Source organism: Sitophilus oryzae, unplaced genomic scaffold (genome assembly GCF_002938485.1).
Source record: "Sitophilus oryzae breed Bouriz unplaced genomic scaffold, Soryzae_2.0 scaffold_808_pilon_pilon, whole genome shotgun sequence".
Lineage (NCBI taxonomy): Eukaryota > Metazoa > Arthropoda > Insecta > Coleoptera > Curculionidae > Sitophilus > Sitophilus oryzae.
In genome coordinates, this window is record NW_022147426.1 from 142,381 (window position 1) to 165,208 (window position 22,828).

Here is a 22,828-nt window from a genome sequence, read left to right on the forward strand (position 1 = left end):
ATTAGGTTTAGAATATATTTGTCTCTCTCATTACATAGGAGAAAGATGGATATATCAAATGTCAAACTTCCACTGGTCTCAATTTTCTATGTTATTTTGTTAAGAAAAGTGTTTTTCAGTAAAATTTTGGACATTTTTCTATCCCCAATCAAGTGCGGCTTTTAGATAAACTATAATATAATGAAAATATAGTGAAATTATTACTTTATATAGGCCCGAAATAAAGAAAAATTCAGTGTTGAAATAATTTTCCGATTTTCTGAAAAACGGTAAGAGACCGATAAAAAAAGTTCAGATTCGTAATCTACGACCTCAAAATAGTGTGTATACCAATTTTGGTGAAAATCGTACGATTTCCAGTTTTCCCAATAATTACCAAAATTCTTTATACACTAAAAATGGTATTTTGATGCATAGAAAACGTGTATCAAGTTTCATAAATAGTACGAGAGCTAGCAATGAAAGCATCGAAAGAAGATTCTATATTTTTATTAGTCCTTTAAATTCTAGTATTGGCATGTTTTTTAAGTAAGTACCGTTTTGGAATTAAAAAAAAAACGTGCAAAGATATCGCAATAATTTTATTTTTACATGAAAGCTTGTACCTTAATCTACTTTTCTACATAATTTCCGTGAATATTGAGGCACTTGTCATTACGTGGCACCAGTTTTTCAATACCCTCCTCATAAAATTCTGCCGCCTGACTGGTTAACCACTGTATCACAACTGTTTTGACTTCGTTATCGTCTTCAAGACGCTGACCGCCCAGGTGTTTCTTCAAGTGCAGGAATAAATGGTAGTCACTGGGCGCCAGATCAGGGCTGTATGGAGGATGATCTAGAGTTTCCCATTTAAAAGATTTGATGAGATCTTTGGTCCGATTAGCCACATGTGGACGGGCATTGTCATGCAGCAAAACAATACCCTTTACTCAACTTGCCACGTCTTTTTGTTTTGGATTGCACGGCGCAGATTGTTCAATGTCTCACAATAAGATGCTGCATTGATTGTCTCATTACGAGGCAGAAACTCCACTAGCAATACTCCTTTTCTGTCCCAAAAAACTGTGCACATGATTTTCCGGGCAGAAATTGTTTGCTTAAACTTCACTGTTTTGGGTGATGATGAATGTCGCCATTCCATGGACTGTTGTTTCGATTCTGGTGTGACGTAGGCCACCCATGTTTCGTCACCAGTAACAATTTTGTCTAAAAAATCTTCACCTTCATTGTGGTACTGCTCAAGGAAAGTCAATGCACTGCCTAAAGCGTTGAGTTTTGTGCAAATCCGTCAACATTTTCGGAACCCAACGTGAACACAATTTCCGGTAATTCAAGTTCTCGGTCACAATGCGATACAAAAACATTGAGGAAAATAGTCGCACAATGATGAAATTGTAAAGCGTCTGTTTTCTTTCACCTTTTCGTCCACTTTCTGCACCAAATCTTCATTAACGACCGAAGGACGCCCACCTGTTCTTCATCATGCACATTTGTGCGGCCATCTTTAAATGCTCTCTCACCCATTTCCTTACCATTCCATCACTCATAATGTTTTGTCCGTAAACTTCCCAGATCTCACGATGAATGTCGATCGGTTTTACGCCTTTAGCACTAAGAAATCGTATGACAGCCCGTACTTCACAATCGGCGGGGCTCACGATTGTCGGAGGCATCTTAAACACTCAATAAACAACGTATACAATGAAGAATCAGACTGTACTGGCGTCTGTGCACAGACAAGAGATGTAGGTAACCAGCGCGCATGCGCGGAACGCCGACCGTAGCGCTGCGGCGGCGGAATCGCAAAACGGTACTTACTTAAAAAACATGCCTCGTATAAATCGAACGTCTCCATAGCGCAGTGCGTTGAGTTTCCGACCACGAATCGACGATTCAGAGTTCGAATCCGGGTCAGGGCAAAGACTTCTTTATTTTATTTTCGTTTATATTCTGATAGTAAAGTATTAAATATTTGTTTTTTTTTAATTACCAGAATATAAACGAAAATAAAATAAAAAAGTCTTTGACCTGACCCGGATTCGAACTCTGAATCATCGGTTCGTGGTCGGAAACTCTACGCACTACGCTATGGAGACATGTTCGATTTATATTTAATACTAGAATTTATAGGACTAAACTAATAAAAAATATAGGATCTTCTTCCGATGCGCAGTAGTGAACGCAACGGGTATTAGCAGCCAGACCGGCCGCATGCTGTTCCAGAGAGCATAGTAAAAGATATATCAAAGAGCCAGACGTGTTAAAATACTTCCTCGAAAACGTTGTTAGCTCTTAGACTAAAAGATTTCTATAAAAAATGAAGAGTTATTATGAAAAAAAAATAGAAAATTTGACCACCCTGTCTTAGAAATTAAGATGTTTAGGACATACATTCATATGAAGTTTTTCTCTTAGAATAAGTTCAAGAATCACCCCCTTAAATATTAGCATACCATTAAGGAACACCCTGTATATTAAAACTGAAAGTATTAATTTCTCCCAGATTTACTATTGCTAAATAATATGTTTTTTTATAGCTGAATGACTAAAAAATGTGTATTTTATGACATTAACTTATCACTAATAATTAAACAGTTATAATGACTCCCATTACAAACAATTCATACTTAGTAAAATATTAACTTTTTAATAATTATCTATAACATGCTTTTCCCAGAATAAAATGAGACCAACTAAAGATAAACATACAAATGCAAATTTATGGCGTAAAAATACAAAAATAGTTTATTTAAATAAAACTTTTATAAAATATTCTATTACATCTGAAGTTCAGACTGGTATACTTTTTCCACTATATCGTTAACCTCAATCTCTCTGGCCACTGCCAAAAGACAGTCGTTCAAAATCTCCTCTGAAATCCTAAAACAATCAATATTGTCGGTCAATCTATGAAATTAACAGATACATGACGATTCCTTTAGTTTACAGCTCAAACTATATTAGAGGATAAATGACAGTGACAGTTCTTCTGTCAAAATAGTCGCTTCCCCGCTGAAAAGACTTTACTTACTTGTTCATTAGAAGCCAGGGTTGACACGTGGTGGATCTCTTGTACAAAGGGTTGTTCTTGCAGTGCCTGTAAAAGTCTAACTTGTACTGTATGGCCTGGACTGCCTTCTTTTTGTCTAGGCACTCCAATTTTCTGTTGGATTTCTTCAGTCGACTTATCTTAACAAATGTTGCGTTCTTGCTTTTCTGTGTTCCTTTGGCAACCTAATAGAAAAATAAGTTTGATTTGACCACAGACTTGTATAATATAATCCTTTTTTCAAAAGATATTTTTTGAACACATACATAGATAATAAGAAAGGTACTTTTAAACAAACCTTTTGATTTGAATTGTTTAGATCCGTTTGGGTTTCCGAACAAGTTCTGATAATGATTTTAGCAGGTGGAATATTGTCAGTTTGACATACTTTTTCAGAGGTGTCTTGATTGTCATCTGCGTCATCTTCCACTACTGAATTGTCATCGGTAATGCATATTAGTCTGGCATTTTTTTCGCCCGATACAGTAATCCTGGGTCTAAAACAAAATAGAAATAATACTATAAGTATTAAAACAATTTTAGTATTTAAAAAATGCCACTTTTGAAACCCCAGGTATAGTAGTGCTAGAGGAATTCCCCATTATTAATACCAAAGTTAATACCTTCTATAATCAAGTTAAGTGCATAATGGGAATAATATTTAATTGATATGCTATGCAATGCATTTTTTATGCAAAACATCGCTACATTTAAGGAAAAACTATTTATAACGGTGACCTGCTTCGGGCTTTCATTTTCAGACACTGTATGGCCAATTAATAATGTCGCACTAATTCTATAGATTCATTGTTGTTTATATAGGGTGTGGCAAGGTTGCTGGTGCATTTATTTTGGTTGCAATTTCACCAAACTGAAATTGCAAATAAAGGGTATCACTTATTAAATCCATGCGCGTGATTTAAGGGGTAGTAATATAGGGCGTCTCCTATACCGGGTGCGTCTCAAAAGTGGCTCACCCCTATAACTTTTTTATTTTTTCAGTTAAAAAAACGAGATTTGGTATGTTAGTATATGACATAAATTAGGATTGATTGACGTATTCAATTGTTTTCGGTCACTTCCTGTTTCACCGGAAATTACTAGAACTTTTGATTTTTAAATGGCACCCTCGGTATTTTTTTACTTTATTCGAAAGAAAATAACACTCTGAATAGAATGACATATCATATGTCAACTTTTGACATTTTGCATATGGTGTATTTGAAATTATAATTTGCGGTTCGTAACGAAAATTTGACTCGAAATACCAAGTGTGTGGTATCAAATTATTCGTAAAAAAATGCTTTTCCTAAATATGCTAATGAGTCACCCTCGTTCCATTTGAAAAAATTGAGATATGATTAAAAATACGATTTACGCATTTTCTAACTGGCCGGGACAGCGCACTAAAAACATTAGACGATCAAATCTATTTTTCCAAGGCTCCTTGATTAAGAATTAGTGTTTTTAACATATAGCCATGGCACTCTAGATTGAAATTTAAAATTCAATTTCGTTTTAAGCGAAAATGTCAAAAGTTGACATATGATATGTCATTATATTCAGAATGTCTTTTTGTATCGAATAAAAGTTGTAGTCATTTCCGGTGAAACAGGAAGTGACCAAAAACAATTGAATACGTCAATCAATCCTAATTTATGTCATATATACTAACATACCAAATCTCGTTTTTTTTATCTGAAGAAATAAAAAAGTTATAGGGGGTGAGCCACTTTTGAGACGCACCCGGTATAAGAGCACATATTTTAAGAAGTGAAAAGAAAAAATATTTTCTATTTTTTAACATCTCGCATAGACGTATTTCTATATAATTTCTCTGTGCAACCAGAGGATACATGACAATAACAGTTGTAGTCTATCATTTTAATTCGAAGATAAATTGAATATTCTGTCATTTTTTGGATGCGTCTCGTGGGACAGTATACCAGTTAAAATATTTGTAGTTATTTAACAAATACCCTGTATATTAACAAAAGAGTTATTAGCTACAAATTACCTACAGTTATAAAGGGAAACAACTACAAATAATGTTTTTAGATGTGGTATATAGCAAAAATAAGAAAATATATTTTTTATTTTTTTTACATTTGCAAATGGAAAAATTGACAATTACCATATGATCGCAAAAAAAACGGCGTCAGCGATGGCTATAAAATGAAGATCGCTGTCATTTTATATGTAAAATTGTATGGGGAATGTCATTGATGTTCATTTCTAAGTCAACTGGACGCCGTTTTTTTTAGATCGAACGGTACAACGTTGCATGCTCTTAGTGGACGACCAAGAAAATATTCCGAGAAAATGAACCAGCGGATCTAAAAAGTTTTCTAGAAAACGAGTTGCAAAAGAATTTCTCGGGCGAACCTGCAGCTCTAAAAAGTTTTTTTTTTCTAAAAAATACAGGGAAATTTGGAAGAAACACGCAACACATTCAGCAACTCCATATATCATCAAAAATATTCAAGAAAAGTATCATTGAATAAAAATAACTTTTTGTTTAAACTATAACAATAAACAATTGATTACAAGACTGTGGTGGTTTTAATTGTTTGTCCACCCGGTATATTTGCTATACTCACGGCACGCTCTTGAAAAAGCTTCCCATTAATGGTTTAGTACCAACGGCGAATAGGTAGCAACACATTACGTAGTACCAACGCCGTTTTAGCACAATCGTAAACATTGTCATATTGATATTATAAGTGGTTTGCTGTTTTGAATCAGTGACACACCATGGTAAGTCATTAAACAAATTTAATTTGCAAAAAAGTCTTGATAATGAGGCCTTAAAACATATACCATTCATACCTGTAACATTTATTTTCCAGTCTTTAAAGAAGTTATACCTCAAAAATTAACCAGTCAAAGCTTAATTAAGGTTTGCAGAGCTTCAGCATTTGCTATAAAATAAGAGAGCAATTTGTTACAAAACCATATAAATTGTATATCACTGTAATTACAAAACTTCAATCTATTTCCGTATTGTAACGGAATTTTAAATTACGTCTTTATTTTCGAGAAAATTTAGTCCAAACATAAGGAATATTCTGTTGCTGTTTGACCATCAAAATCTTAAAAATAAAAAAGTTGTCTAAAAATGTGCTACAATACGAATATAGTATAATCCTTTATCTTTAATTTTCTTCTTCATTTGTGTAAAAATACCTAGCCAGTTTTACAAAAAACGTTAAATGCCGAACGCTTATTTTGCTAATTTTTCGGACTAATGAAATGGACTGTTAAGTCAGCTTTCAAAAAACGACTTAATATCAAATAACTTAAGTCATTAAAATTATTTAAATAAAAAAAAACTTAGCTTTTCTGTGGATTCGAATCTCTGATTGTTTATAATTATTCTACTTAGTGATAATTTGTAGAAAAAAAACTTTTCGTGAACAACACAAATATGTTTTTCAATAAAACAATCGTATCTATCCGGTGCACAGATAAAAATAGTTCTGTTTCTCATATTTCGGCGTTTAATTTAATTACCATAACATTCTTAATGAGCCAGTCTTTAGAAATAACACAGGAAACAACATACAGGGTGATCATTTCAAAGATAACAATCAAGAATATCTCTTAGACAAAAAAATCTATGAATCCTAACTATCATTTTTTGTATAAAAGACAATCAAAATTACTAGTTTTAAAAATGTTCTTTACTTCTAAACACCGATATGTCTTAAAAACTACTTGTACGATTTAGTCGCTGCGTGTGGACTGCGCTTTTTTATTACCCTGTATAAAATTCGTTTCAATGTGCTAAATAGGTGCACTAAACCATTTCACGATCTCTCATACTTATATTTAGCCTTACATAAAAACTATTTACACTTTTATACAATGGAAATATAATTTATTGGTTCTAGTTTAACTATAACTCCAATTATTATGCCACAACATTCATTACAATCACTATCTCTATTAATTTGTTGTAAAAACGTTTGAAAAATGACTCACCAGAAGGAATATGTTTATTATTATGTTAATTTAACATATCAGATTTATTTCCACGGATTTTTTTTGTTCTATTTTTAAAAAGATTCAGTATATAACTGGTTTTGAAGCCAGGCCGAAATAAACATATAAATTTGAAAGCCAGGTAGAATGCATTCCATATTGTTGCTTCAACTATAGGGTGTCTCTTAAATGAGTGCAAGTATTTTAACTGCAAGTATATTTCGACCCCAGAAACACGTCCATGAAATTTTATTTGCCAAAAAAAATTGTTGAAAATTTTATATTTTTCCTTAAACTTCCTGGGAAATTAAAAAAAAATTATTGCCGGCAGGTTCATTCTCCTGAAATTTCTAGATTTTGTTATCAAAGCCCCGCAATGTTGCCACCTCCTACATTATCCACATTCTAGATATTTGTATATAAACATACATAGTTAGCAGTAATTTTAATATTCTGCACAATAAACTGCAAAAAAATGAATGTTGGCATTATTAATGAATCCAAAAAAATGCATTGTACTTTTTTTAAAACACATTCATATATTTTAACGTGATATTTTCAACTAAACCTTCAAAATTATTGAAGACTCTCTTATCGCCATATTATGAAATATTTTTAATCAAGTGTTAAGTGTATACTTTCTTGTCCATGTGGCAACACGGCGCCGAATAAACCGAGAGCTTGGTGCTGATTGCCACTTAATATCGGCGGTGCTCAAAATGTAAGCATTCTTTTATACAGGGTGTCCCAGAAATAAGCGCAAGTATTTTAAGGGGTGGTAGATCTCGATAAAAGAAACATATTTTCTCTTTATCGTTTTTCAAATAAGTCCAAAATAACGGAGTTATTTTACTTTGAAAATTTCCAAAAAAATATATTTTTTTTTGCTAAAATTTTGAGAACCACTGGATCTTTTCTGGATTTTCTTTCTTGTAAATTTATTCTAATACCTATGTTGCCATATTATCAAGAACTTATGTTTTTTTAACTAAAAACTAAAAAAAAATCCAAAAAATTTTTCAAAAAATTTCGAATTCTAATTTTTTTTTTCGCGAAAAAAACGTCATAGGCGTGTTTCTGGGGCTGGACTATACTTCAAGTTAAACTACTTGCATTTATTTCTGAGACACCCTGTATAAATTTTCAAAGTTTTAATAACTCGGTTATTTTCAATTTATTTTAAAACTGGTAAAATAGAAAACACGTTTCAATTATACTATTTTACCTCAAAAAAATAAGTAAACATAGATGGTGACATCTACAAATATTTTGTAGGCCCTCTAAGTTAACTTATTTCTCTAAGTCGAAAAATTATATGTGAACAAGATTTACATTATTTTTATTTATATGTTGGGAAATTTATACTTTATTTACTTCAATTGGGAATGTCCCGATTCTGATTTTGATATTTCTAACGCAGACTATTTTTAGAGTCTGTGAATCCAAAATTCTACCGTTTTCTAATTTCTGGATAAAGTCTGGCAATTTTTAGTGTGTGTCAGTTTTGCGCCCGCAACCACAGTAATCTCACCATCTCGTATTTATAATTCTCTATCTTTATAATCGAGATTAAAATTAATAGAGAAACAGATCAAATATTTCGATTAATATCAGTGAAATATAACTCTTACAGCGTTGCCAACTTTCTTAAATATAATTTCCCACGAAGATGGTTCAAAATTTTCGGTTTTTTCTAAAAATTCCCATTCAAGTGAGTTCTTTCTTTGTAGTGTTGTCAACACAATACGGATATTATGTTTTTTTAATTGAAAATTTGAAAATTATCCAATTTTTTTATTTCAAAACAATTTTTGAAATATATTTTTCAATTTTTTTTGGCGAACAAAAAATCACAGGGGTGTTCCTGGGATCGAAATATAATATACCATCCCTAGAAACACGTCTTTCAGGAGCGGGGGTACAAGAATAATGCTAATATGCTATCTTTTACGAATAATAAATGAATTTAGAATTTCCCACAAATATGGTGTTTTAGGTTAAAATTTCCCATTTCCCTCTCAGGGATCTCAAAGTTTCCCACGAATTGGGAAACTTCCCACGAGTTGTCATCACTGAACGCTGTCCCGGAGACAATGCACTTTGTTGCCCCAGTAAACATATCCACCCAAGCAGCATTTGGACGTCGGGACAACGTTATATCACGCGACCAAACGTCGGGGCGCAACGTCGGCACAACCTCGTGCCAACCCTAGTCTGCACTAGTTTGGAGAATAATTTTTGGGTCAAAACGACGTTGGATACCGACGTTGGCTAGCAGCCTAATTTAGTACAAACTGCAACGTTGTTTAAAATCCTAATTCACAGAAATACAAAACTATAATAATATGGCGTCTAAGTCGCGTTTTATCCTAAATTGGGATAATTATAGTAAAAATATTATTTTTATGATTTAGTTAGAGACATATGCCAGATGGCAGTGAAGGAAAACAAAACAAAAGTATTTAAGTGTGGAGGATGTTTGAAGATCATAATTATTGAAACACTTTAACCGACTCTGTAACTCGTTACCCAAGGCAAAAAAGTTAAACGCAAACAACTTTATTGATAAATGTATTGTTTCTACTTTGAAAAATACTAATGGGCCTTAAAATTAAAGAAGTTTTAAAAATTTTCTTGATTTTTTTTTTAGTAAAATGAGAATAATTTATTCGCAGTTGAAAAAATTGTTTCCGCGTGTTTTTTAGAGTCAAATATTTCAAGTTAATGTATTCAAAAAGCAGGAGTTGCTACTTTAGGAACGAAACATCTTCTTATTTAACAACATGGCGGCTTTCACTTTGTTGTTTTGGAGAGTCGCAGTTCAGCCTTAACAGGTAGTATACTAGTCGCAAGATTGCCTAATTTAGTCATCCTAGAGTCTAACTTGTGCCGCCCTCTATAATCTAAATAAACGAGGGAGTGGATAAAGTATAGGTAATATGTCGATGTATATTTAAATTTAGTTTTATATGCACCTTTCTTATGTCCCATTTTAATTATTTTTTTTTATAAAAACAAAAACAGCACTGAACTGTCTGACTGAACAGAACAATGAAGTGAAAATTTAAGATTTAAGGTTATGGTTCAATACAGTTGCAAAAAGGTAGTGGCTCGACGTCCTACCAACGTAAGAATAAGGAAATCTAAACAACGTTGGAATTAGTCAAACAGACGACGTTTGCATAACGTTGGAACAGGTCCTGGAAGTGACGTCGGAAAACTCTTTATTGCCCAACGTTGTAACTACGTTGTCCGAATCACCTAAATATCACTTAAGCGAAAAAGGTTACAAGACAACGTTTATTCGACGTCGCAGAAGCTTTTACTTTGTTGTAGTACTAGTTCAACGTCGGCACAACGTTACAACAACGTTTACATTTATTTTAATACCCAAGGCATGGAGCTAACTATTTTTTGTAACTAATCCAACGTTGTGTTTAGTAAACATGTGGTCGCAAGTCGTGAAAATGCTTCTTGGGCAATAAATAACTAATATATCAATAATTATTATTTGTTTATAGTACTGTGATTTTTGGACTAAAATTTTAATTCATTTTTAAAAAATGACATATACCTCCACCAAAAAAAAGACAGACGATCAAGTCAGTGTGAACAACAGAGATGGTTAGATAATCGAGTTCAAGATAGAGGCAATGGCAATCTATTGATTTTATCGTCCATGGTATACATTTCCAAAAAAAGCAACGGCCTAAAAATTTTGCAGATTTTTCCAAAACGATTTTAAAGCTTTTTTTAATTTAGATCAGCGACGAAATGCGACAGTTCTGTAATAAAAACCATTTGCCAAAGATATAACTTAGTTAATTAATTTGTTTTCTTTAAATCCTTGCCCGAAATTCAGGGCATACACCTCTGAAAAATAAACTTTTGATTATTTTTTCAGAATCTCCAAAAATATATCTATGAATATACTTTTACGGGATTGTGTATAACTAAACTATTATTTGACAGTCCATGCGGCTGTTTAAACTTGTTATTTATGAGGTAATAGGCGCTTTTGGCAACTAAAATACTACGTTTTCCGTGGAAGGTTATAAAAATTAGCAAAAATCAACATTAATAATAACAAATAACATTCAAGGTACCCCACATGCTTGTCTTTTGTATTACAAATTATCAAGAATTCACTCACCAAGAGGATTTAATTTAATTCTTGATAAATACAGGGTGTCCCAGAAATAAGTGAAAGTATTTCAACTGGTAGTATAATTCAACCCCAGAAACACGCCTATGAGGTTTTTAAAAACATAATTTCTTGAAAATATGACAACATAGGTATTAGATTAAATTTACAAGACAGAAAATCCAGAAAAGATCCAGTGGTTCTCAAAATTTTAGCAAAAAATAACTTTCTTTGGAAAATTTCAAAGTAAAATTACTCCGTTATTTTGGACTTATTTGAAAAACGATAAAGAGAAAAAATGTTCCTTTTATCGAGATCTACCATCCCTTAAAATACATGCACTTATTTCTGGGACACGCTGTATAATTAATTGCATGCATATTAAAAAAGAAATGCCTAATAGTAAATTGGATATGCAACTAAATCTTCGGAAGTGTGAGTCTGTATATTTGTTTACACTGTTTACTTTTCAAGTAAAATTTTATTAGAAAATAAATTAAGTTTTGTTGTATTTTTAGGGAGGTTGTCAGTCTTGCAAAAGCAAAAAACAGGTAAATTTTTTGTGGTACATTTCTTTCAAGTTAGTTCATCTATGTCTATTCCTCTAGATTCTAGAGTTTTCTATTATAACAAAGTTATTTTCCCATATCACTTGTCAATTATTTTTAACACTTACATATTATATTCATTTGGTTTTGGTACATTAATCAAGCATTGTGCTAACAAATCTAACATTCAAAATTCTTGTTATCTTTATACCTTTCATCAAAATAGTTTAATTTTACTGATTTAAGTAAATTTGTTATACAAGGTACGTCTTAGATAAGAGTAAGTATTTGAAAAGGTGGTAGATCTGATCCAAAAAAAAATATTTTCTATTTCCATTTTTTAAAAAATTGAGAGTAACCGATATACAGGGTGTCCCAGAAATAAGTGCAAGTATTTTAACTGGTAGTATCAACCCCAGAAACACGACTATGAGGTTTTTTTTGCGAATTTTTTTTTTAGTTTTTAGTTTAAAAACATAATTTCTTGATAATATGACAACATAGGTATTAGATTAAATTTACAAGAAAGAAAATCCAGAAAAGATTCAGTGGTTCTCAAAATGTTAGCAAAAAATCATTTTTTTGGAAATTTTCAAAGTGAAATAACTCCGTTATTTTGGACTTATTTGAAAAACGATAAAAAGAAAATATGTTTCTTTTATCGAGATCTACCAGCCCTTAAAATACTTGCTCTTATTTCTGGGACACCCTGTATTGAGAATCGCCTGCAACTCAGCTTATTCGACGGCTGGTGCTATCACATGAACAGGAAAGAATACACTTAACCTGAATTAATTGAAAAAATTTAATGTAATTGTAATGTGTAGAAAATTAAAATTACTGTATATTGTATATAGTCTGTCCAACGAGAAGATCCTTGACAGTGATAGATGTGTCTGTCATTTTAATTTCAAAGTAGTTTATTTTATTTTACAAAGAAATAAGTTGGTACAACTGGAACGCATAGCGATATATTTAAAATTTGATTGACAAGATGACAAGTGATTACTTCAAAATATTGTGAAAAAAACTGTATAAAACTGAAAAAATGTAATCGAGTTATTTTATTCAATAAAAACGGTATGTGTTAATACAAAACAAACAAGAACAAGACACTACATACCAAAAAAATATAAAAAAGAACTATTATTTACTTTCAAGCTTTATGAAACTAGCCGCATTTATGATTATATTTATCAATATAACTTATGTACAAATACAAATTTGTAATATTCCACAGGTATAAATAAAACAACATAGGTAAATACAACAAACTATTTAATTAATAATAACACATACCAAATTTTATACCTTAAAGGTTGATTAATTAACTTTAATCTTAATTTTTTTAAACCAGTACCTTTTGACAATATTTTCCTGCAGTACTAAAATCCATTATTTACCTATCGTGTGATGTCGATATTTTACAGCTACTCCAGTTTTTAGTATGTGTTTAGTTTGATCCTTATATACGAGATGCACTTATCTACGACGAAATGGTATACAAACTTTATCGATGGCAACTTCAACTTCATTGGTGTATAAGACTTTCTGCCTGGGCAGCGTGTATTAACCATAAACTGTGCTCTGGGTCTACAGTTAATTTTCACTCGATTTTTCCTCCACTTGACTTCAAAAGACACAAAACACACGTAATAATACGAATCAAAATGCATCATCTTCCAAAACGCAGGGTATTTAACAAAAGTTGACACAAAATTATAACCTATAATTTGGCAAGACTTTGACAAGCGTCAAAAATGACAAAAATCTAAAGGCGAATTCATACGCATCGGCGTCCGTTTGTCGTTCATCGTTCCGTCAAACCAATAAAATTGAAATACGATCTGTCATTTTTTAAATAAACCAATAAAACTTTAAAAACAAGAAGACACGACGCATGACGGATTTATATTTAAACCCATCCATAGATAACTTAAAAATTATTAGAAACTTTTTTTAGTAAAATAAATAGATTGGTATGGGACGTCATCTGCTTTTCTTCTGTCATCGTCTGTCGAAATCTTACCTGAGAAAAAAACAGAAACATATTTATAAACACACAAATGTACAAAATGTAGGTAAAAACATAAGGCGTGGCAACATTGCAAGACTTCGATAAACTGTCAAAAACCTTTAGGAGAATGAAACTGTGGCACTAAAAAGGTTTTTTTTAATTTCTCGAGAAAAATCAAGAAAAATGTAAAATTTTTACCATTGTTTTTGCCAAAATCTCGCACTTTAAGAAATACGAATAAAAACATTTTTATCGCCAAGTTAGACACTATAATTCCTTTTAGTGTATTTTGAAGTTGGATGGAAATCTGGTCATCACTGTGACTCACTCACGTTTGGTCATCTTAATCTTTACTGACCTACGATAGCATTCATCAAGAGCTTGTCCCCTTTAAATTTTCGTAATTTTTTCGCGGGAAATTTGAAATAGACTATTATTAAAACTTGCCTTATATAGCTTATAAATAGTTACTGTATGGGTAAAGAAATAAATAGTAACGAAAAAAGATGATTTTCTAAATATTATATAAAATAAATTATAATTAGAAACATATTTGTCGGGGAATAAATATAATAAAAGCAATATTTTGTATATCGTTGGTAAACAAGATAAAGTCACCAAGTCGATTTGTAAGAAATGTTTTATTTAAGTGTATTTTTTTTACATATGGACTTGAACAAGTGTAATATCACAATGTGGAGTTTATGTACAAAAAAATAGAGTTGCTCAATTTTTTTTGTAAAAATATATTACAAGCTTCTAACCATGTCTTCGATCTATGGATTACATTTAGTTTAATAACATAATTATATAGTATATTTATATAAAAATACTATTCAGGATCCTTTGGAAAAGAGTGAAATATTTAGATTTTGAGGAGATGTTTGTCGAAGAATAAGACTTATTTTTTGCAGTCTTTATAAATTACACACATTGCCACCGGTATTCGTCTTTTCCTGCTACTCGGGTCCTGTTCAGTATTCATATTTAACAATAATTACAAATTAGTACGCAACAAAAACGATACTAAATTAAACCTTAAAAACTCTTAAAACGATAATATATCGAAAAAACTCTGAAAACACACTTTAAAAGATTTGTTTATGTTTAAAGCCTGATTAGCACAAAGCTGATTAGCGTCCTAAAATCATAGGTTAGCATAAATAAATACGCCGTTGTCAGATTTTCAGATTTTATCTGTTTATCTTTGAAATCGAATCAACTTAGTCATTCTGTTTCTTTGATATTATCAGTACATTGCAAAATAAACCGTAAACCAAACCAAACTAAACTAAAATTTACATTTCCGTATTAACATACGTTACTTATATCCTTCTTATATTATTAATTTATTTTCAGAAAATCTTGTTTATTTTTCGAAGAAATATACTTGGCAACAGACAAAATAGGACTTGATGGGACCTTTAAATTTTAATATATCTGCGTCTCTCTCGCGAAATTCGACTTCTTTGTTCACTGTCGTCTCTTGTCTTGGATGGAAATCTGGTCATCACTGTGACTCACTCACGTTTGGTCATCTTAATCTTTACTGACCTACGATAGCATTCAATCACTCGATCAACAAAGATTTCCTAAAATAGACTGAAGGCGAAAAATCAGAAACATCGTGGGTATGTGTAGATATTTTAAAATTATCGCATTATACATGATATACCTACATTCTCCATTGTTTTTGGTCTGAGGCCAAAACGCTTTAATCATTAATAGTTCGCCATCTTATAATTCTAAATTCTAACAGAACAACAGTGTTTGTGAAACGTATATTGCAGTCTGCTAAAAGCGATGTTCATATTATTACACGCCTGTGGTTTTAAGTATATGCAGATCAGAAAAATTAGAAAATATAGAAATTGTACGCTTAATAAAAACAATAAGAAAATATAATATACTCAATCACAAATAAGAGATAAACCTGAGAAACGATTGAAAAAAAACCGGTGTCACAGACGGCTGGGGAATGATAATCAATGACAATTTTGGCGAGGTCAATCTCTAGACTTCACTCTAGAGGTCAATCTTTGATGCCGTTTTTTTTTTCAACCATAGGGCATTTCACTAAATTATAATTATCATTTCGTATTAATGTGTCATACACGTCAGTTTGCTACTTTTAATACAATTTAATAAGGTTAGAATACAAGTTAAGATATTGGAGTTTGTGCTTTGTTTATACAGGGTGAGTCTTAAATAAGTGCAAATATTATATTCGTCAAATTTCGTAAGTCGAAATATATAAAATATATTTCGACCCCAGAAACACGATTGAGGTTTTTTTCGCGAAAAAAAAAATTGAAAATTTGGAATTTTTGGAAAAAACTTTTGGGAATGTTTAGGTAAAGATCAAATGTACAAAAAAGAAAACCCAGAAAAGATACAGTGGTTCTCAAAATTTAAGCAAAAAACACTTTTTTTGGAAATTTTCAAAGTTAGATAAGTCGGTTATTTTGGACTTATTTGAAAAACATATGTTTCTTTTATCGAGATCTAACAGCCCTGAAAAATATATACACTTATTTAAGACCCAACTTGTATTGTCAGGTTTCAAAAAATAAACGAAGAAATAATTTCTTTATTATCTACATTATTTGACTTCATATACATAACTGCATTATGAAGATGATTTTTTAAATGTATGTAAACTGCCCGTCAAATTATATACCACAGCGATTTTTTTACTCATTTTCAACGATTTGTAACTTTGAAAAAAATGGGCCAATTTTGTTGATTTTTTTAGCATATTAAAGATCGTTTTTCGTAGATTGATCTGATTTTTCTAAATTTTGTATGAGATTTAGTTTTCTATGATATACAGGGTGTGAAAAAAAGGAATGTAATTTTTGTGTTGCTGCCATTTTGCTAAAAAACAAAATTTAATTAGAATTATAAGAGAGCGTTCTGGGTATAGCGAAGACTAATATCTCGGATCGTATTTGGAATTTTTACGATACCTCATCGGGATTAAAAGATAATCAATTTTTACTTTAACTTGTATTTTTTCTACCTTTCTTAAGAGATATGCTAACAAAACTGAAATTAACTTTAAAATTGTAAGATATTTGTTACTTTTACAATGTGAAATTAAAAAAAAAATGATTTAACTAACGCAGTTTAATACAGGATCTCTTAAAAATACGACCAGCGAAAAAGTAAAATTATTTTTTTAATATTCTGAACTTAACAGCCCATAAGGTTAATATAAAAGCTCAACACGTATTTGATATTTTTGTAAAATCTAAAAATCTGTAGTTTACCTGCAACTTAGTAGTTTTTTTTTAATTTCACATTGTAAAAGTAACGAATATCCTACAATTTTAAAGTTAATTTCAGTTTTGTTAGCATATCTCTTAAGAAAGGTAGAAAAAATACAAGTTAGAGTAAAAATTGATTATCTTTTATTCCCGATGAGTTATCGTAAAAATTCCAAATACGTCCCGAGATATTAGTCTTAGCTATACCTAGAACTTATAATTCTAGTTAAATTTTGTTTTTTAGCAAAATGGCAGCAACACAAAAATTACAAAAAGTACATTTCTTTTTCTCACACCCTGTATATCATAGAAAACTAAATCTCATACAAAATTTACAAAAATCAGATCAATCTACGAAAAACGATCTATAATATGCTAAAAAAATCAACCAAATTGGTCCATTTTTTTCAAAGTTACAACTCGTTGAAAATGAGTAAAAAAATCGCTGTGGTATTTAATTTGACGGGCAGTTTATATCGGCTTTCTATCTATTAGTTTTAATGTCTATAGTACTTACTCATTCTTTAAGTACTTGTAGCTTGTAAATATATTTTTTATGCCTTTTGAGTTTTCCACTTGTTCTGTTATTGCTTCACAGATCGTTTATACTTAAGAGAATCGGGAAATTATAAAAAATTAAAACCTTTTTTTAAATAAACGAAAAAATATATTAAAAAAAAGAGAAAATTATATTTTTGCCAAGCTTGTATTTTACAGCATATCATAAATTGCAACATTTGTAATTCGGACAGTTATAATATCTTAAATCAAAGGAAATTTACATCAAATGGGTGCTTTGAAGTTAGTACGAGTTACATCAATATCAAAAATCAAAATTTATTGTCGTTAAAAGAACATAAACTTTTAATTGTTATTGAAGTCAAGTAATATTTTAAAGTAAAATATCTAAGTTAATTGTTTCTGTTTTTTTTGTTACTGTTAGGTTAGGATTAATCTTATAAAATGAACAGTCGTGCTTTCCATAAAATGAATAAAATGAAAAATATACGAAATAATATACATGTACTGATTTCTTTCGAAAATCGACAACTATGAAACGATGATCCCTTCCCCGACACAAACGGTACATTGTGAGACAGGAAATTGTAGAGAGAAAAAAACCCTATAACATAGGATACAACATTTTAATGAACAGTGCTTTCCATAAAAGCAATTAAATGAAAAATATACGAAATAATATACATGTACTGATTTCTTTCGAAAATAGACAACTATGAAACTATGATCCTTTCCTCGACACAAACGGTACATTGTGAGACAGGAAATTGTAGAGAGAAACAAGCCCTATAACATAGGATACAACATTTTAATGAACAGTGCTTTCCATAAAATCAATAAAATGAAAAATGTACGAAATAATATACATGTACTGATTTCTTTCGAAAATCGACAACTATGAAACTATATAATCCCTTCCCCGACACAAACGGTACATTGTGAGACAGTTAAATGTAGAGAGAAACAAGCCCTATAACATAGGATACAACATTTTAATGAACAGTGCTTTCCATAAAATTAATAAGATGATAAATATACGAAATAATATACATGTACCTACTGATTTCTTTCGAAAATCGACAACTATGAAACTATGATCCCTTCCCCGACACAAACGGTACATTGTGAGACAGGAAATTGTAGAGAGAAACAAGCCCTATAACATAGGATACAACATTTTAATGAACAGTTCTTTCTTTAAAGCCAAATATTCAATAATATGAAGTATATATTGTCTTTATAACAGGAAAAACGTTTTTATTATTGACATTTTGAGAAAAATGCATTCTTCATAAAAATTTATATGAAGAATACATTTTTCTGGAAATGTGAATAATAAAAAAGTGTTTCCTTTTGTAAAGACAATCTGGGAACATATTGTATATCAGTCACAGTACTTAAAATAATAATAGATTTATAAAAGCTTCCACGGCTTATAAAAAGATTTTTTATTGAAACCTTATAGTCTCTAAAAAACTAGTTAGTAGTAGTAGTCTACGCACAGTCTACACACAATCAAATTATTATTAGTAACTATTTATATAAGTGTAGAAGAATAACGGATTCAAAGCATTCATTGGATTTAACTGTAGGCAGTACCAAGGCTGAAGTTAGTTCTTTAAAAGAATGTTCAATTTACATTATTCCTAAGTCAAAGGTTATTAAGCCAGGTGCTGATTCACAATCACTTCCGTAAACAGATAATGTGTTAAAGATCTCCAAGTTTGGATAATTGTAATATTTAGAGATACCCACAGACATAAAATTGAGTCATATAGGCTGCTGGTGCCCTTATAAGTCACTTAAATATCAAATTTAGTATAAAATCGTATAAGGTGTCTCATAACTCTTAATTACTGTGAACTTGACACAAATATGTAGAATAGGGGGTAAAGTAGAAGGTGGCAACATTGCAAAGCTTCGATACACTGTCAATCAATTTCAGGAGAATGAACCTGCGGCACTCAAAAGTTTTTAAAATTTCCTGGAAAATGTCAATCAATTTTTTTGGTAAAAAAACTCATGGGCGTGGTTCAGGGGTTGAAATATACTATCTCTAAAAATATTTGGACTTATTGACCAGGATTAATTAACTTATCTTTGACCTTGCCCATTTTTCCAGTAAGATACATAATTTTTTTTAATAATAATACTATTTTTATTAAAAAAAAAACTAGTGAGCAGCGACCATGAAAATATTCCTTTTTATGTGTTAAATTGGTTGATATATCATGTATAATCTCTTTGATACTACTTGATAATCACATTCTAACAAAAAACAATTATGTTTGTTTATGTTAGTTTTGTTTTAGATCTTTTAGAAACAATTTGAAATAGTGTAAAAATATATTTATTATATATATTAAATCCCTTTTAGTTGTCATCTCTGTTGATGATGCTAATGTGGTTAGCAAAAAAACCCTAATTTGAAGTGATTCGGTATACAGGGTGTCAATATGTAGTTTCTTGTTCATGCAAGGCTTCGATAAGCATTATTTTTAAAAAATTCGAAGTTAGATAACCTAATTACTTTCAGTTTGATCCAGAACTACACTTAAAATAGCTGCACTGATTTAAAAGACACTTAAATAACAAAAAATGATTGCTCATTCCAAAGATTTATTTGTTGTTACGAGGACAAAATTGTCAGTATTATGGCCAATCGTTAAACACAAGATATTTTAATGCTGTATTCTTGCGAAAAATCCAGCACAGTTTAGTATCCAGCAACATCAAATAAAAATAGGGAAAAATGTTGACACAGAGTCGCCCACATCTCGATTAAAATTGGCACGAACCTAGCCGTTACAGAAACTTTGTTTTGAATGTCTAAAAATATAATAATATCACTTGTACGTCTCCTCTAGCTTGCAGTAATAACAAATAAAAATATTTCTTAGCGAGAATAACAATTTAATATAATATGCATCATTTTTTTGTTGATATAATTTTGTTCCAGAATTATGATTCATTCTGATCAAATTATATACCATCCGGTACCGTATGATACCGAAAAAAAGCGTCAAAGAGAGCTAGGGAATGTCAAATCAAAAGTCAATCTCTAGATATCATTGTATATTTTATTATTTTATATCATTCAATATAAAGATAAATTACAACCTTCTTAAGGCCAACTGAAAATAAAGAAGAGTCAGGGTTAAGTAATAGACGTCTAGGGCTTGACCTCGCCAAAATTATCATCGATTTTTCATTCCCCAGCCGTCTTTGACGCCGTTTTTTTTCGATTGTGCGTCGATCATTTCTATTTTCTATTGCAGAGATAACAGAATATGATTTCCGTTTAGTTATCAAATTATGCAGTTGTTTTCCGTGAAAATTATTCATCGGTTTATTCATACAGGTTCAACAGAAAAAAAAACTAAAACTAATCTAATAAAAAGTAGGCAGTTCTAAAATTTATAAAATAAAATTAAATGGTGAAAAGTAACTATAACTATAATATAATTACTACCTTACCTTTATAATGAACCCAGAAATTAGTAATCCGTAACATTTTTAACTGAAATAACTAAACTAAAAAAACTACTACTACTCAAATAGATTTTAAATAAACTACAGTCCGACGGCGGGTTTCGAACCTCTGTCCCGAGACAACTGAGCCTACAAACCTACGCTAATTTTTTTTGCATGAATTCGCTGGTTTATTTTTAGAAAATACGTCTCTATAAATATAGATTTATTTTTAGCACTATTGCAATTATTTTATAATATGTTAATTCAATAATTTTATTTTTATTAATTTTTCTAGAAGAAACAGTTTCTGTTGAACCTTTATTGGCATTAAAATATTTAAAATTTATGATTTCAGTCTAGTATCTATATTTGTCAATGATTATTTCGATTCCAAATATCTCGAGAACGATTACCCGTAGCGATTTTGACCAGGAGACTTTTTTTACGTAAAAAACATCGGAAATATATATTTTTTCACTCAGTAGAATAATACAGGTACGGACAAAAATTTATTAGTCTTCAAAACGTTTAAAAAATATGTAGGTGGCGCTCCCTACAGGTAGCAGTCATATTGACATCTAAATCAAATTTCTCATGTCAAAAAACACAGTTCAGAAATTATTTCAAAAAAATCGAAATAAAAATGAAACACACAATTTATACGAACTTTTTTACTTATTTTTATATGCAGAATATGCAGCCGAATTTTCCAGAATACTATCCGGACCACCCTGTATATATTAGCTATCTTTCTGACACCTTGTATTGTCATTGACTCTGGGAGGGGTAGGGGCAATATTAAGTAAAGTACCTACTAGCCTTACTAGGTTTAAATTAAATTTACTGAAATGTATTGTGACTATTTGTGACTATGAAAAAAAATAACTTTGATGGGTCTGAATTTTTTATTTTAAATGGTTCTTATTAATTTCTTTTGTGGCAATTTTATTTTAGACCAGATTCTAGCTTACTTATAAATTTCTTTCTGGTAGGGGTAATTACCCCCATTACCCCTCCCGTATATGCGCCCCTGTTCTATTTCTTGTTCCCCTGTTCTTATTCATTGTTAGAACGTTATTTTATTTGGGATTTACTATGGTAGGCGCGACCATAGAACACCACAGCTTATTACTCTGTTATTATTTGTACAATATTTGGAATTGGTGGGAGTCGGTGTCGACCTAGAGAGGACGCTTGCGGGATATTTTTCGAATTTTCCAACAAGATTTCAGCGCGTTTCAGTTTTCAGTTTCAGTCTCGTCGGTAACTACCGCGCGCTACGTCTCAAGCCAGGAAATCAACCAAAGTTTTCAACACCATCAGTATTTTTTTTTGTAAACCGGTAATACAACAACACAAAATATAACAATGGTGAGTACCTAAAATACAATATTATTTTTGAGTTTTTCCTGAAATTTTAAATCAATATGTTACTAACTTTTTTAGAAGTTTTTTTTCATTACTTCTGATTGACTAACCTTTTTTTTTATTAGATCAACATTATATAAGTATGTCCCCGGATTGTCTTTACAAGAAGAATTTTTTTTGTTATTGCTGACATTTTGAGAAAAATACTTTAGTCTCACAATGTACCATTTGTGTCGGGGGAAGGATCATAGTTTCATAGTTGTCGATTTTCGAAAGAAATCAGTACATGTATATTATTTCGTATATTTTTCTTTTTATTGATTTTATGGAAAGCACTGTTCATTAAAATATTGTATCCTATGTTATAGGGCTTGTTTCTCTCTACAATTTCCTGTCTCACAATGTACCGTTTGTGTTCAGGAAGCGTTCATAAATTCATAGTTATCGATTTTC

General features: G+C 30.9%; 2 protein-coding genes across 5 annotated transcripts in view; one reads left to right on the forward strand and one right to left on the reverse strand.

Annotated features, from left to right (window-relative positions):
* Positions 1 to 2,632: 2,632 nt before the first annotated feature.
* LOC115888714 overlaps positions 2,633 to 22,828 on the reverse strand; it is an 83,292-nt gene continuing 63,096 nt past the window's right edge. The window contains exons 9-11 of the mRNA XM_030908512.1: positions 3,351 to 3,549; positions 3,035 to 3,237; positions 2,633 to 2,883 (exon numbers count right to left, since the gene is read on the reverse strand). Coding sequence (XP_030764372.1) covers positions 2,781 to 2,883; positions 3,035 to 3,237; positions 3,351 to 3,549 — 505 coding nt within the window. The 3' untranslated portion in view covers positions 2,633 to 2,780. The remainder of the gene's footprint in view (positions 2,884 to 3,034; positions 3,238 to 3,350; positions 3,550 to 22,828) is intronic.
* LOC115888715 (transforming growth factor beta-1-induced transcript 1 protein-like) overlaps positions 5,694 to 22,828 on the forward strand; it is a 60,861-nt gene continuing 43,726 nt past the window's right edge. The window contains exons 1-2 of one of the 4 annotated variants that reach the window (XM_030908514.1): positions 5,694 to 5,809; positions 11,699 to 11,731. In XM_030908514.1, coding sequence (XP_030764374.1) covers positions 5,807 to 5,809; positions 11,699 to 11,731 — 36 coding nt within the window. In that variant the 5' untranslated portion in view covers positions 5,694 to 5,806. Of the gene's footprint in view, positions 5,810 to 11,698; positions 11,732 to 22,170; positions 22,379 to 22,828 lie in introns of those variants that run through there. The other 3 variants (XM_030908521.1, XM_030908515.1, XM_030908520.1) reach the window with 3 other exon arrangements.